The sequence below is a fragment of the Sciurus carolinensis genome, chromosome 11, assembly GCF_902686445.1.
Source record: "Sciurus carolinensis chromosome 11, mSciCar1.2, whole genome shotgun sequence".
Lineage (NCBI taxonomy): Eukaryota > Metazoa > Chordata > Mammalia > Rodentia > Sciuridae > Sciurus > Sciurus carolinensis.
Genome location: NC_062223.1, coordinates 29,581,682 through 29,595,555, shown reverse-complemented (window position 1 = coordinate 29,595,555; position 13,874 = coordinate 29,581,682). Strand labels below are relative to the sequence as shown.

General features: G+C 35.2%; 1 protein-coding gene across 1 annotated transcript; it reads right to left on the bottom strand.

The window, feature by feature from the left end:
* Window positions 1-741: 741 nt before the first annotated feature.
* LOC124959383 (olfactory receptor 5D18-like) lies at window positions 742-13,323 on the bottom strand. The gene is made up of 4 exons (XM_047517877.1): window positions 13,080-13,323; window positions 10,437-10,574; window positions 8,301-8,331; window positions 742-1,714 (listed from the first exon to the last, which is right to left on the bottom strand). Exons 1-4 carry the CDS (start codon window positions 13,321-13,323, stop codon window positions 742-744), a joined length of 1,386 nt encoding a protein of 461 aa, XP_047373833.1.
* Window positions 13,324-13,874: the final 551 nt, after the last annotated feature.

Genomic DNA, 13,874 nt, shown 5'->3' with positions numbered 1-13,874 from the left:
TAATAGACATCATTTCCCTATGTACATGCATGATTACACGAATGGTATGAATCTGCATTGTGTACAACCATAGAAACAAAATTATGTACTCCATTTGTGTACATGAATCAAAATGCAGTCTGTAAAAAATTAAAAACTAAATAAAATTAATTAAAAAATTTTAAAAAATTTCTTGTTTCACTGAAAAGAATCAGCAAAACTCTACCCATTCTCTTTTCCAAGGTCAAATTCAAATTACACCTAGCTTATGAAAACACACTTCAAAAAACCTTCATGCATTTTAGCATTCTCTTCATGATAACCTTTATGGTTCTTATTATTTCCACCATTATGCATTGATAATATACCTCATTGCTGTACTATGCCTCATTGTAACTATTATTTCTATGTTGTAAGTAAAATTCCTATGTTTATTAATAGGTTTGTATACAATACGTATCTTATAAAAAGGGGGATAAAACTAATATTCAGTTATACATAGGTATCAGAGATGGCATGCATGTTGTCTTTTAAATTTCACAATCATATTAGAAACCATATTGTGCTATCAAAATTTGTGATGAAATAATGATAAGAGAGATTGGTGATTTTTTACAAAAAGAGTCACGTTTATTTCCTTGAAAGAAAAATCCATTTCTATTTTCTTGTACAATATGATTCTATTAATTTTAATTATCCTTAAAAACAAACTTCAAGAACAAAATTTAAACATTAGGAACAAATATCATGATAATACTATGCTCAAAAAGAGGAGACTTTACTGCCCAATACTTTGCTGACAGTGTCCTTGACATCCTTATTTCTCAGGCTGTAGATGAGGGGGTTCAGCATGGGGATCACCACTGTGTAAAACACAGACGCCACTTTGACCGTGTGCCTGGCGTTCTTGGAGTTGGGCACACAGTAGAGGAAGAGGATGGTGCCGTGGAAGATGGAGATGGCCGTCAGGTGAGAGGCACAGGTGGAGAAGGCCTTGTGATGCCCTCTGGCTGATGGCATCTTGAGGATGGTAACCAGGATGAACACATAAGACGTGAGGATGATGAGCAGGGTGCTGACTTCATTGAATGTGGCAAAAACAAAGAGCAGCAAAGAACTGATGTGGGTATCTGAGCATGAGAGGGAGAGCAGGGAGGAGAACTCACAGAAGAAGTTATCGATTGTATTGGAGCCACGAAAAGACAGGTGCAGAGCAGAGCACGTTAGTATCAGGGAACAGGCTGCCCGCCATGCATAGGATCCCGCCACCAGCACAGCACAGAGTTTCTGGGACATGGTCACTGTGTAGAGTAGAGGGTTGCAGATGGCCACAAAGTGGTCATAGGCCATCACTGCCAGCAGAAAGGACTCAGTTACCACAAAGGTACAAAAGAAAAAAAATTGTATCACACATTCAGGAAAAGAGATGCTTCTGTCTTCTGCAACTAGGTTCACCAACATATTTGGGGCAATAGTGGAGGAATAGCAGAAATCCACCAAAGAGAGGTGGCTGAGGAAAAAGTACATGGGGGTGTGCAGTTTGGGATTAATTTTGATTATGGCCATCATCCCAATATTCCCTACCACGATGACACTGTAGATAGCCAGAAAAACCATGAACAGTGGGACTTTTAGTTCTGGATAATCTGAGAAACCCAGGAGGGTGAATGTGGCCCCACTTTTATTTCTGTCTGTGAATACCAAGTTTCTTTCGGTTGGAATGTGAGAATTAATCCTGAAAACAAAATGTTAAGATGAGTGAGAACAGATGCAGTGGGATTAACTGCCCTTTCCAAGTTCATAAATTACATCTTTCAGAATCTGGGTATTTATAAGAAATCGACAGCATGTACACAATTTAAAAGTATCACAACATTTTTAATATTAAAAACATGATTACTGAATGAAATTATGAGTTCTAAAATATAATTTCAATACTTATAAATACAAGAATTAGAGATGAACATACTAATGGCCATTTTAATAAATCTTCAGATAAAACTTTCAGCTGTCATTGAAAATTGTAAATTCATACAAAACAAGATAAAACTATCAAGTGATGATGATTCTCTCAGCCCTTTAGTTAAAAAATGAGAAATTTTGAAATAAGTTAATTTTTATAAATGTCTGTTTACAAAGTGATTTGCTAATGCTTAACCTTGTGAATTTGCTTTTAATTCCACACATCACTTAAATCTGCTTCTCTGACCCAACAGCTTTCATATCAAAATAAATCTGCCTTAAATTTTCAGTGGAAATGCTCTTTGACTTAAGGAGTTCTATTATCAATACTTGACCAATGTATGAAGGAAAAAAAAAATAAGTAGAACAATTTATAAAAGTATTTTAGTTTACCTTTTTATTCTAGTGCCAAAGAATCCTTGACTTTCCCAATTACATGCACACAAAGAACCCTCTTCTATTCTGTGACTGAAGCCCAAATCCTCAGGCCTACATGATGGATTCATTTCTCAAATATCGGTGTTTGGTCCTCATTCTAGATTTAGATACTGGCATGATTTTTTTATTAGTAGTCAAGGTTTCAACTAGTGAGCAAACTGGAGATTCTAATCATATGGAAAGTAATTCTGTGATATCCATATACCACAGAAATGTATCAAAAATCAGTAACAAGATGAAACACATTAGAATGGCGTTAGGTACTTTTCTTAGGAGTAACTGACTATAATAAAACTGATAGATTCATCCCTTTCCTGGGTATCATGCTCTCTCTCTCTTTTCTCTCTCCTTCTCTATCTTTACGATATCCAGTATTTTCATTCTGTGCTTATTTTACCTGTGAAAGGGAAGAACTAACGATTCCGTGTAGTAGTGTACCATGAAGACATTTCATGGTGGGGAGAGGGAGGGTAAAGAAAAACAAAAACATATTTCAGTTGTTGCTGCCCCTAACCTCTCATGCCTATCCATGCTTGCAAACTTCCTCTGTTATTTCAGGAAAAGTTATCTCTAGTCAAACAATGTAAGAAATAGTTCTCACACATTTCATCAATAAGGATGTCCAATCACATGCAACACTGACATTCAATGAATATATCTGTTACTATCCTTATGAATTTACCTATGAAAGAAAAATCCCAAACAACCCACAAACCAGACATTCTAGTTATTACCTGTTTTTCTTATTATCACATTTTATTTATGTAAAGAATTTTAAATTTTATTTAAATCTACTCTTACATTTAATGCAATTACTCTATCACCACAAATGCTATAATTAAATCCCTGGTAATTTTTTTTTTTATTTTAACTTTTAGTCCAGGCAAAAATGATAGCTTAAATATCCCTCCCATGATTTTTTCAAAATTCTAATTGTTATTTTTACTCTCAGTGTTTACATTCATGTAATGTTAATCAAATAGGGTTGCTTTTAATAGTCTATTCAATGTCTATTTCATTTTAATTAAACATTCTATCTTAACAACTCTTTCAGAATTTGCAAAAATGAGACAATACCTAACACCAAAATCCTCAGAGGTTGTTTTCCCCTCCCTGGTAACTTTTTTTTGTGATACTGTAGAGGGTCTTAGTTGAGCTGGCCCTCTAATATGAACCTTTATAGAAAGAGTGTACTTACTGTTCCTGGCTCACTCACAGCTGTTTCCCAAGAAATTTCTAGTTTTAAAAAGGGTCAGTTTCCCATAATGAACTTTAAATCTATCTGTCTTTTGAATGTTAAAACAAACCTGCTGATGGCTAAGCAGGAACTCTCCTGGTTGGGACGATGAACTACTTTTATCTACAGTTAATCTTGGAGATAAGAACCCTAGAGACTATCAATTGCTTCATTCTCTTGAGGTCACACATAAACAAAATTAATCACCTCAATTTGATGCAATTCTAATATCTGAGTAAGTTGAGAGTAAAATATAGCAGCAACAGGAGCATTTCACATGTGACATATATTAAATTCACCTTTCCCATACCCTCATCACTGCCATATGGCCCATAAATTTCATAAATTTTATGCTCTATATGATTCATTTATGAAAATATATGTGAGTCATCATTATCAAACTGATTTCCTAATATTTGCTAGGCATAATGCTTTTCTACCATATTAAAGAATTTGTCCATATTGGAAAAGTGAGAACATTCAGCTTTTCAGGTTGCAATGCTTTATTGAAAATTAATCCAGTAAGTCGTACAAAGGTCAACATTCAAATGCATAAATGATCAAGTCCTTGTTAAATCTTGACCCTGTTGTTATTCCTTTCCCCAACTGTTATGGTTCAGATGTGGAGTGTCCTCAAAAGGTCGTGTGTAAGACAATGTCAAACTTTTCAAAGGTGGAATGAGTAGATTATGGGAGATGTGAATTAAATGGTGGTTCATTCACCCATATGGATTCACTGGGCAGTAAGAGTGAACATGTATGGTGTGGCTAGAGGAAAGAAGTCAGGGGGTGTTCCCTGGGAGTTTATATTTTGTCATAGGTGAGCAGAGCTCTCTGTTTCCTGGGTGCCTTGTTCTCAGCTCCTTCCCTCCACCATACCCTACCACCATGATCTCTTGCCTTACCTCTGGCCCTCAGCTGCAGAGTTGGCCAACCATGGACTGATCCTCTGAAACCACAAGCCTAATAAACTTTTCCTCCTGTAAGTTGTTTTTGACAGATGACAGTGACTAAAAACTAATACACCATATGTTCCCTGCAGATATGCTGACCTCCTCATTGTTTCTTAAAATAAGAGCATACTCCTTCATTATTGACTTTTATACTCCTCTGATTAGAATTCTTTCCTTTAAATTTCTGCTTATTTATTATTTTTAGTGAAATCCTATATGAACACACTATTATTCTGAGGGGATTACCCTATTCCCCAATATTACATTTAAAGTGTTTATCACAGAAAAAATATATTTATTAAATTATTTTGTAATGTATTTTTAATATATTGTTTGTTTCCCTTAGATAAATTTTTTGGGAAAGTGAGAAATTTACTGTTGAGTTCAGTGATATATTATAAATTGGTAGACTAATAACTAGCACAAAGTGCACCGTGAATAATTACTGAATAATAAGTATGAACTTTCATGTTAGTGGGATAGAGTCAAACCTACCAGAGCTATGGGAAAGTAGAGGGCAGAGGGAAGAGAGTTCACAAAGAGAACTTCTGAATATTTTACATGGCCAGTCAAAGTGAAAAAAACTTTTTCTAATTACAAGAGATGATGAGAACTTTTCATATATTTATTGATCACCTTTATGTCTTCTGTGAATTGTCTGCCCAGTTCCTTAATCCATTTATTGATTGAGTTCTCTGATTTTTGGTGTCAAGTTTTTTCAGTTCTTCATAAATTTTGGAGATTAGTGTTCTGTCTGAAGTGTGTGTAGAAAAGGATTTCTCCTACTCTGTAGACTCTCTTTTCACATTATTTATTGTTTCTTTTGCTGAGAAAAAGCTTTGTAGTTTGAATCCATCCCACTTATTGATACTTGTTTTTTATTTCTTACGCTATTGTGATCTCGCTAAGGAAGTCTGGTCCTAAGCCAACATGATGAAGGTTTGGGTCTACTTTTTCTTCTATTTGGTGAAGGGTCTCAGGTTTAATTCCTAGATTTTGAGTTGAGTTTGTACAGGGTGAGAGATAGGGGTTTAATTTCATTTTGCTGCATATGGATTTCCAGTTTTCCCAACACCATTTGTTGAAGAGGCTAACTTTCCTCCATTGTATGTTTTTGGCACCTTTGCCTAGTATGAGATAACTTTATTTTTATGGGTTTGTCTCTGTGTATTCTATTCTTACCATTGATCTACCTGTTAATTTTGGTATCAATACCAGGTCATTTTTGTTACTATTTCTCTATAGTAAAGTTTAAGATCCAGTATTATGATACCTCCTGCATCATTCTTCCTGCCAAGGATTGCTTTGGCTATTCTGGGTGTTTTGTTCCTCTCGATGAATTTCATGATTGTTTTCTCTATTTATGAGAAATGTTATTGATATTTTAATTGGAATTGTGTTAAATTTGTATAGCACTTTGAAAGTATGTTCATTTTGATAATATTAATTTGCCTGTCCAAGAATATGGGAGATCTTTCCATCTTCTAAGGTTTTCATTAATTTATTTCTTTAGTGTTCTGTAGTTTTCACTGTAGAAGTCTTTCACCTCTTTTGTTAGATTGATTCCCAAGTATTTTCTTTTTTTTTTTTGCGGCTACTGTGAATGCAGTGGTTTTCCTAATTTCTCTTTCAGAGGATTTATCACTTATGAATAGAGATGCATTAGAATTATGTGTGTTGATTTTATATCCTGCTACATTACTGAATTCATTTATTTGTTCTAGAAGTTTTCTGGAGTTTTTTGGATCCTATAAATTTAGAATCAAGTCATCAGCAGATAGTGATAGCTTTATTTCCTCCAATTAATATCCTTTTAATTTGTTTTGTCTGTCTAATTGCTCTGGCTAGTATTTCAAGCATGATGTTGAATAGAAGTGATGAAGAGGGCATCCCTGTCTTGTTCCAGTTTTTTGTTTTTCTCCATTAAGAATGATGTTGGGTAATAATGGAATATTACTCAGCCATAAAGAATAATAAAATTATGGCATTTGTAGGCAAATGGATAAAATTGGAGATAAGCCAATCTCAAAGAAAACAAAGGATGAAAGATCTCCCTGATAAGCGGATGATGATACATAATGGGGGGTGGGAGGGAGGCAAGAATGAAGAAAGGAGGGACTGTATAGAGGAAAAAGAAGGGTGGGAGGTGGAGAGGAAAAAATAACAGAATGAATCAAACACCATTACCCTATGTAAATGTAAGATTACACAAATGATATGCTTCTACTTCATATACAAACAGAGAAACAAGATGTGTCCCATTTGTTTATAATTAAAAAAAATGATGTTGGCCTTGGGCTTAGCATAAATAGCCTTTACAATGTTGAGGTATGTTCCTACTATCCCTATTTTTTCTAGTGTTTTGAGCATGAAGAGCTGTTTTGTCAAATGCTTTCTCGGCATCTATTGAAATAATCATATGATTCTTAACCTTAAGTCTATTGATGTGATGAATTACCTTTATTGATTTCTGGATGCTGAACCAACCTTGCATCCACAGGATGAACTCACTTGATCATGGTACACTATCTTCTTAATATGTTTTTGTAAGCAATTTGCCAGAATTTTAAGAATTTTTTGCATCTATGTTCATCAGGGATATTGGTCTAAAGTTTTCTTTTCTTGATGTGTCTGTCTGGCTTTGGTATCAGAGTGATATTAGCTTCATAGAATGAGTTTGGAAGTTTCCCTCCTTTTCTATTTCATGGAATACTTAGAGGAGTTGATATTAGTTCTTCTTTGAAGGTCTTGTAGAACTCAACTGAGAATCCACCTGGTTCCAGGCTTTTCTTGTATTTCATTGCTTGAAATTGATCTTTTTAAATATTGTATGTCCTCCTGATTCTGTTTGGGTGGAACATGTCTCTGGAAACCTGTCCATGTCTTCTAGATTTTCTATGTAGTCAGAATATAGATTTTCAAAGTTGCTTCTAATTATGTTATGTATTTCAATGGTGTCTGTCGTGATATTTCCTTTTTCCATCACAAATTTTAGAAATTTGAGTTTTCTCTCTCCTTCTCTTTGTTACTGTGGCTAAGGGTTTATCAATTTTATATACTTTTTTCAAATAACCAACTTTTTATTTTGTCAATTTTTTGAATTGTTTTTTTTTATTCAATTATATTGAATTCAGCTCTGATTTTAATTATTCCTGTCTTCTATGATTTTGGTGTTGATCTTTTCTTCTTTTTCTAGGGCTTTGAAATGTATAGTTAGGTCATTTAGTTGTTGACTTTTTATTCTTTTCTTGAATGGATTCCATGCAATAAATTTTCCTCTTAGTACTGCTTTCGTAGTGTCCCAGAGATTTTGATATGTTGTATCATCATTCTCATTTACATCTAAATTTTTTTTATTTCCTCCCTGATGTTTTTTGTCATCCTTGCTTCATTCAATAGCATATTATTAATCTCCAGGTGTTGGAGTAGTTTCTGTTTTCTATTTTATCATTGATTTCTAATTTTACTACATTATGATCAATAGAATACAAGGTAGTATCTCTATTTTTTAATATTTACTAAGGTTTCTTTGTGGTATAAAATATGGTCTATTTTAGAGGAGGATCCATGTGCTGTTGAGAAGAAAGCATATTCACTCATTGATGGATGGAATATTCTATAAATGTCTGTTAAGTCTAAATTATTAATTGTGTTTTTGAGTTCTTTGGTTTCTTTGTTTGGTTTTTGTTTGGAAGATCTATCTAGTGGTGAAAGTGGTGCATTACAGTTACCCAGGATTATTGTGTTCTGGTCCATTTGGTCCTGGAATTGAGAAGGATTTTTTTGACTTACAAAAATATTTATGCCCCATTGTTTGGGGCATAAATATTTACAATTTTTATGTCTTCCTGATTATGGTTCCCTTAAGCAGTACAAAATGTCCTTCTTTATCCCTTCTTACTAACTTTGGCTTGAAGTCCACTTTATCTGATATAGGGATGGAAAACCTTGCTTTTTTACTGAGTCCATGTGTGTAATACTTTTTCCCATCCTTTAATTTTTAATCTGTGGATGTCTTTTTCTCTGAGATAAGTCTCTTGAAGGCAGCATAATCTTGGGTCTTTCTTTTTAATCCAATCTGCCAGTCTATGTCTTTAATTGATGAGTTTAGGCTATTAACATTCAGGGTTATTATTGAGATATGATTTTCATTCCCAGTCATTTTGGCTTATTTTTTGGTTTGAAACTTGATTTGGTTTCTCCTTTGATTGTCTTTTTTTTTAGGGTAGTTCCTCACTTTGCTCACTTACATTGTTGTTTTTTATTTCCTCCTCATAAAATATTTTGCTGAGAATGTTCTCTAATGCAGGCTTTCTACTTGTAAATTCTCTTAACTTTTGTTTATCATGGAAGGATTTATTTCATCTTCAAATCTGAAGTTTAGTTTTGTGAGGTATAAGATTCCTCTTTGGCTTTCATGTTCTTTCAGAGTTTGAAATATGTTGTTCCAGAGACTTCTACTTTTTAGGGTCTGGGCTGAGAAATCTGCTGATATCCCTATTGGTTTCCCCCTATATGTAATCTGATGCTTTTCTCTCACAGTCATTAAATTCTATTTTTATTTTTGAAGTTAGGCATTTTCAGTATAATGTGCCTTGATGTGGTTCTGTTGTAATTTTGTACATTTGAGTTCTGTACACCTCTTGTAGTTGATTTTCCATTTCCTTCTTCAGATATGGGAAATTTTCTGATATTATGTCATTGAACAGGTTGTTCATTCCTTTGTTTGTATCTCTGTGCCTGCCTCAATCCTGATAACTCTTAAATTTGATCTTTTCATGTTATCCAATAGTTCTTGGAGCTTCCATTCATGATTTATTACCATCTTCTCTGTTTGGTCAACTTTATTTTCAAGACTAAATGTTTTCTCTTCATTGACTGAGGTTGTGTCTTCCAAATAATCTAGACTTTTGGTGATGCTTTCCTTTGAGTTTTTATTTGGTTTATTGTTTCCTTCATTTACAATCTCTATCTCTTTGTTGAAACAATCTTTTGCTTCATAGAGTTGTTCTTTCAATTCTTTATTGGAGTGTGGTTCATTTCTGCATTTGCTCTCATATCATCCTTTGCTTCATAAATCATTTTAATTATTTGTATTCTGAACTCCTTTCTGAAGTTTCTTCTACCTGCTGTCATTGGTTTCAATTAATACAGAATCTTGGTTCGTTTGGAACATTTTCTTCCCTTGTTTTTTCATGTTGTTCGCGTATCTAGCAGTGTGGATCTGGAGTATTGCAGTTTCCTCTCTATAGGTTTATAGTGACTGTGCAGGTTTCCAAAACCTCTTTTTTAAGGGGGAGGTCAATATTAGCAGCACCTAGTACAGTCCCTATGAACACATTAACAGTTTTGTAATAAATATAGAGAAAGAGTTTGATTTTTATCTACAGTATAACCAGTAGCTTTGCAATGAGGTCTACAGTTTCTAATAGAGAACAAAGAGGATGGAGAGGGATGTAGGATGTAACTATTAATGAGATAAGCAAAGAGTATATAGAAGTACTAGATCATAGGAAGAATTAAAACAGAATCAAAAGAAGTTGGTTGTTAACATGGGAAAAGAAAGAAAGAGACTGTGAGGAAACCAAAAAAAAAAAAAACAAAAGGAAAATAGAGAGAGCAAGAAAAACAAACAAACAAACAACAAAAAAAAAACCAGAAATAAAAACTTCAAAATTTTCAGAAACGAGAAAAAAAATCTACAATATAACAGTCATAGACTATTCAAACCTTCCAGTCTTCAGTAGCCTGATACATAAGAGGTTCCTGACAATGAGCTTCCAGTCTCCAGGAGGCTTCTCAGGATGGGATTTGCCCCACCTAAAGATGGCAGCTTTGGCTTCCAGGATAATTCAAGACAGCTTTACTGGTTTCCAAACCTGTTGGCCAATGGGAAGCTGCAGGGCAAGGTGTAGGTATGGAGTCGATGTCCTGTACCATTGGTTGAGCAGGGAGTCCTGGTGGCAGAGGGTGGTTGATCAGACCAGGGTTCTGGCAGGTCCTGGCTGTTGTCCCAAAATGGCAGCAGTCATGTGTAACCAAACTTTTGGTAATGTGACAATGGGCTTCCAGGCAACAATGTGCAGAAGGTCATCCACTGGTGCTTTGCTTGTGGTCTGCAGGCTACTGGCGCAGGATTGGCAGTTGGGTCTCAGGTGATTGATGATGGTTAGGTGAAAGTCAAGCAATGGGAAGGCAAGAGGCAGTTAGACTGACCAATGGTGGATGATAGGCATCAGTCGGTGAGCAATCTGCATTCATTCAGAAAGTAGTTGATATGCTGCTAGACAGCAGGAGATCTTAGTGGACAAATGGGGTAAACAGTAGGGGTTCCATAAGCAGCAGAGACTGCCTCACAGGGAAACAGATTTTCCTCTGGTGGAAACCCAAGTTATAGAGAAACAAGGAACGCAGCCTCCCTCTAACCTGCCATCTTCAAAAGGAATGGCCTATTTTTGACCCAAGTGGAAAATAGACTGTATTAGGGCCTATGACCTAGGTGTTAGCTTCCATTTTAGCTTAGATACCAAAGAGTATTTTGTAAACACCTCAAAATGTATTCAGTAAGAGAGCTCTCAAAATTAACTAATTTTCATTTATATAAAAATCTATATACCTATTCATGGTACATATGAGAAGAGTATAGCAAGTTTTTTCTTTTCATTCTGAAATAGTTGTAAATGGACCTGAAACCAAATATTTACATGAGTTTCACATTTTTTCATGAATCAGAATTGAATTGCATTGATATCAACTTAGAATAAAAAGAAAAAGTAAAAAAAAATCCCAGTTACAATATTAGGAAAATAATATTTTCCCAATTTCCTAAGAAACCTTTATAAACTTACCTGCCACAGAGAAACATGACACTGCCCTCCTGTTTCGCTGTAGGCTGAATATAACTGGGACACCAAAGATCTTATATCTAGCTCTATAACTCTGGGGACTGTTACTCTAGAGAATCAACAGCAAATTATCCCTTACAAGCTTCCAAAGAGTCAAATAATGTAAATGTCAACTGTCTTATACCATCCTGAATAACTAGATTTTTCTTGAAATTACACAGAAATATTGCATTATGATGTTAACTATGATACTTTGCTTATATATAATTAAAATGCCCTCTATAATTAACAAATTAAAATAAAGATGAAACATAAAAATGAATGTATGTCTTTAGATTTGGAAGGAAGCATATAGTAGATTCAGGCAGGTTATTCTAACCAACCTACAAAACTCACCAAAATGTGGTCCCTTTTGAGTGGGTCCCATAAAAAGAGAAAACTCTGTAACAAGTTCAGTCCACCATGCTGGCTGTTCAGTTATTGGGGCCACATAAGCCAGTGTATATGATTGTCCTTGAAGGTTTCATGGCAGATAGATGTTATCAGTATGTTGCACAGGCCACATAATCAATTACAGATCAGACTTTAAGAATGCTAAGGCAAAACAGTGACAGTCACCTTTTAAGAAACAGCATTTGGTGGAATGAGACAGACATCAATACCCTATGTATATGTATGATTACCCAAATAGTATGAATCGACATTGTGCACAACCATAGTAACGAAAAGTTATACCCCATTTGTGTACAATGAATCAAAATGCAGTCTGTAAAAATAAAAAAAAAAATAAGTTAAAAAAATCTAATCAACAAAATAAATAAAGATACCTATTTAAAAAAAAAATAGAAACAGCATTTGTCATTTTAAAGGATTGTGCTAGAAACAGTGATTGTAAGTTGTCCCCAAGTTACCCTGCAACCTGCACTTCCCATTTTGAACAGGGTGTTGGTGACCCTACCAATCCATCATATTAGGTATGGGCAGCAGTCAACTGAGCTCCTTTTCCTGAAGTCACAATTAAGGTGGAACCAATATCCAGGGTTCATACTCTCGCTTCCTTGCTTCCTTCTGCTCAGCCTGAACTCCTTAGCTCAAGAGTCCATGAACTCATTCCCTTAACAACTTGATCATGAATGAAGCATTGAGAGCTTTTCAGATGATTCTCCATGATATATGCTGGTACAACATAAAGGTGGATTACTGCAGCACCATCATCCTGCTCTGGAATGGTCCTAAAGAACAGCAGTGGAAGAAAAAATACTTACCTTAAGAAGCAGAAATTTAAAATGGGGATCATCTTTTCAAATTTGGCTCAGACAAGTTCCATGGCAATATTTTAGAAGGATGGAATGAAAACTCCAGAATACTATCCTCTGGAATGTGCTCTACAGGCTCAACATATGGACTCTGCCACCAAAATGCATTGTGGTTTCTGTAATATTTTATGAGACCAGGATATATGAGACTGGAGTGTAAAGGAAGTGGCTCTTCTACCTATTGATGATCCAGCTGCTGAAAATTGCTTCCTGTGAGTGAAGTCATGAATTCCAGTAGTTAGGAGGTCTCTTCTCTCCAGGGATATGCTCCTGCTGGGAACATAGTAAGCGATGGAAGCATTAAATAAGAATTGTGACTTCCTTGACCAAGAAAGTGCGGTAGGAGTACCTTGCAGATTCCGGAGGGAGGCAGCAGGATGTCTTGTGGCTTCTACTTTCACTCTCTTTAAATTCTGAGAGCACCATGTAAGGAGGTCAGTAGAACTTACAAGGAGGTAAGTGGCTGCTGGAGAGCACAGAGGCAGCACCACCAACAGCCAGCACCAGTTCACCTGACATGAGCTGATGCTGTCTTGGGGTGACAAAGTGTGAGCACGGGCTGTGTTCCCATAAGTGCAGCAGTGTGCAGGCATCCTAGTGGTACTGGCGGAATATCTAACCTGTCAGCTTATGGAATGCAAGAAATACTTTTTAGTTACTGAGTTCTGTTTAGTTTATTTTTTTCCCTCATCAAATAATAACTGAAATTTATTTACTAGAGGACTTTCACAAAAGTGTGACTGCCCCAGAGAAAGAAAAAAAGAAGCAGGCCATCCACTGGATATGAGAGAGGAAAGCAGGAGAGGTCACAGGGGGAAAATCTTAAGTTTACTCTGTGCAATATAGTGGCCACTTATCACAGGTGGCTTTTGATATCTTGTAATGTAACAACTCTGAACTCAGGCACTATGTGCTTGCTTTCAAAAACTTACTAAGGAAAAGGTAATGTAAAATGTTGCAAATTTATTTTATGATTTTATGTTGACATAATATTTTACAAATATTAGGTTGAATAAAAGTATCATTAAAATTAAACAGAATTAAAATATATGCTAAGGTACATTTCAATGAATTCATTGGTTTAAAAAAATAGTAATGTTCATGAGGCAGATTTCAAAAGCATCAAGTGTATTGGATGACCACA

Bases quoted from the DNA above. Each gene is read 5' to 3' on its own strand.
- LOC124959383 (XM_047517877.1), bottom strand. From the start codon at position 13,323: ATGCCTGCACACTGCTGCACTTATGGGAACACAGCCCGTGCTCACACT. The intron at 10,575-13,079 runs GTACTCCTACCG...TTGGGACAACAG, and splicing joins CTCCCTCCGGAATCTGCAAG to CCAGGACCTGCCAGAACCCT. The intron at 8,332-10,436 runs GTAAAGCTGTCT...TCTCAATTCCAG, and splicing joins GCCAACAGGTTTGGAAACCA to GACCAAATGGACCAGAACAC.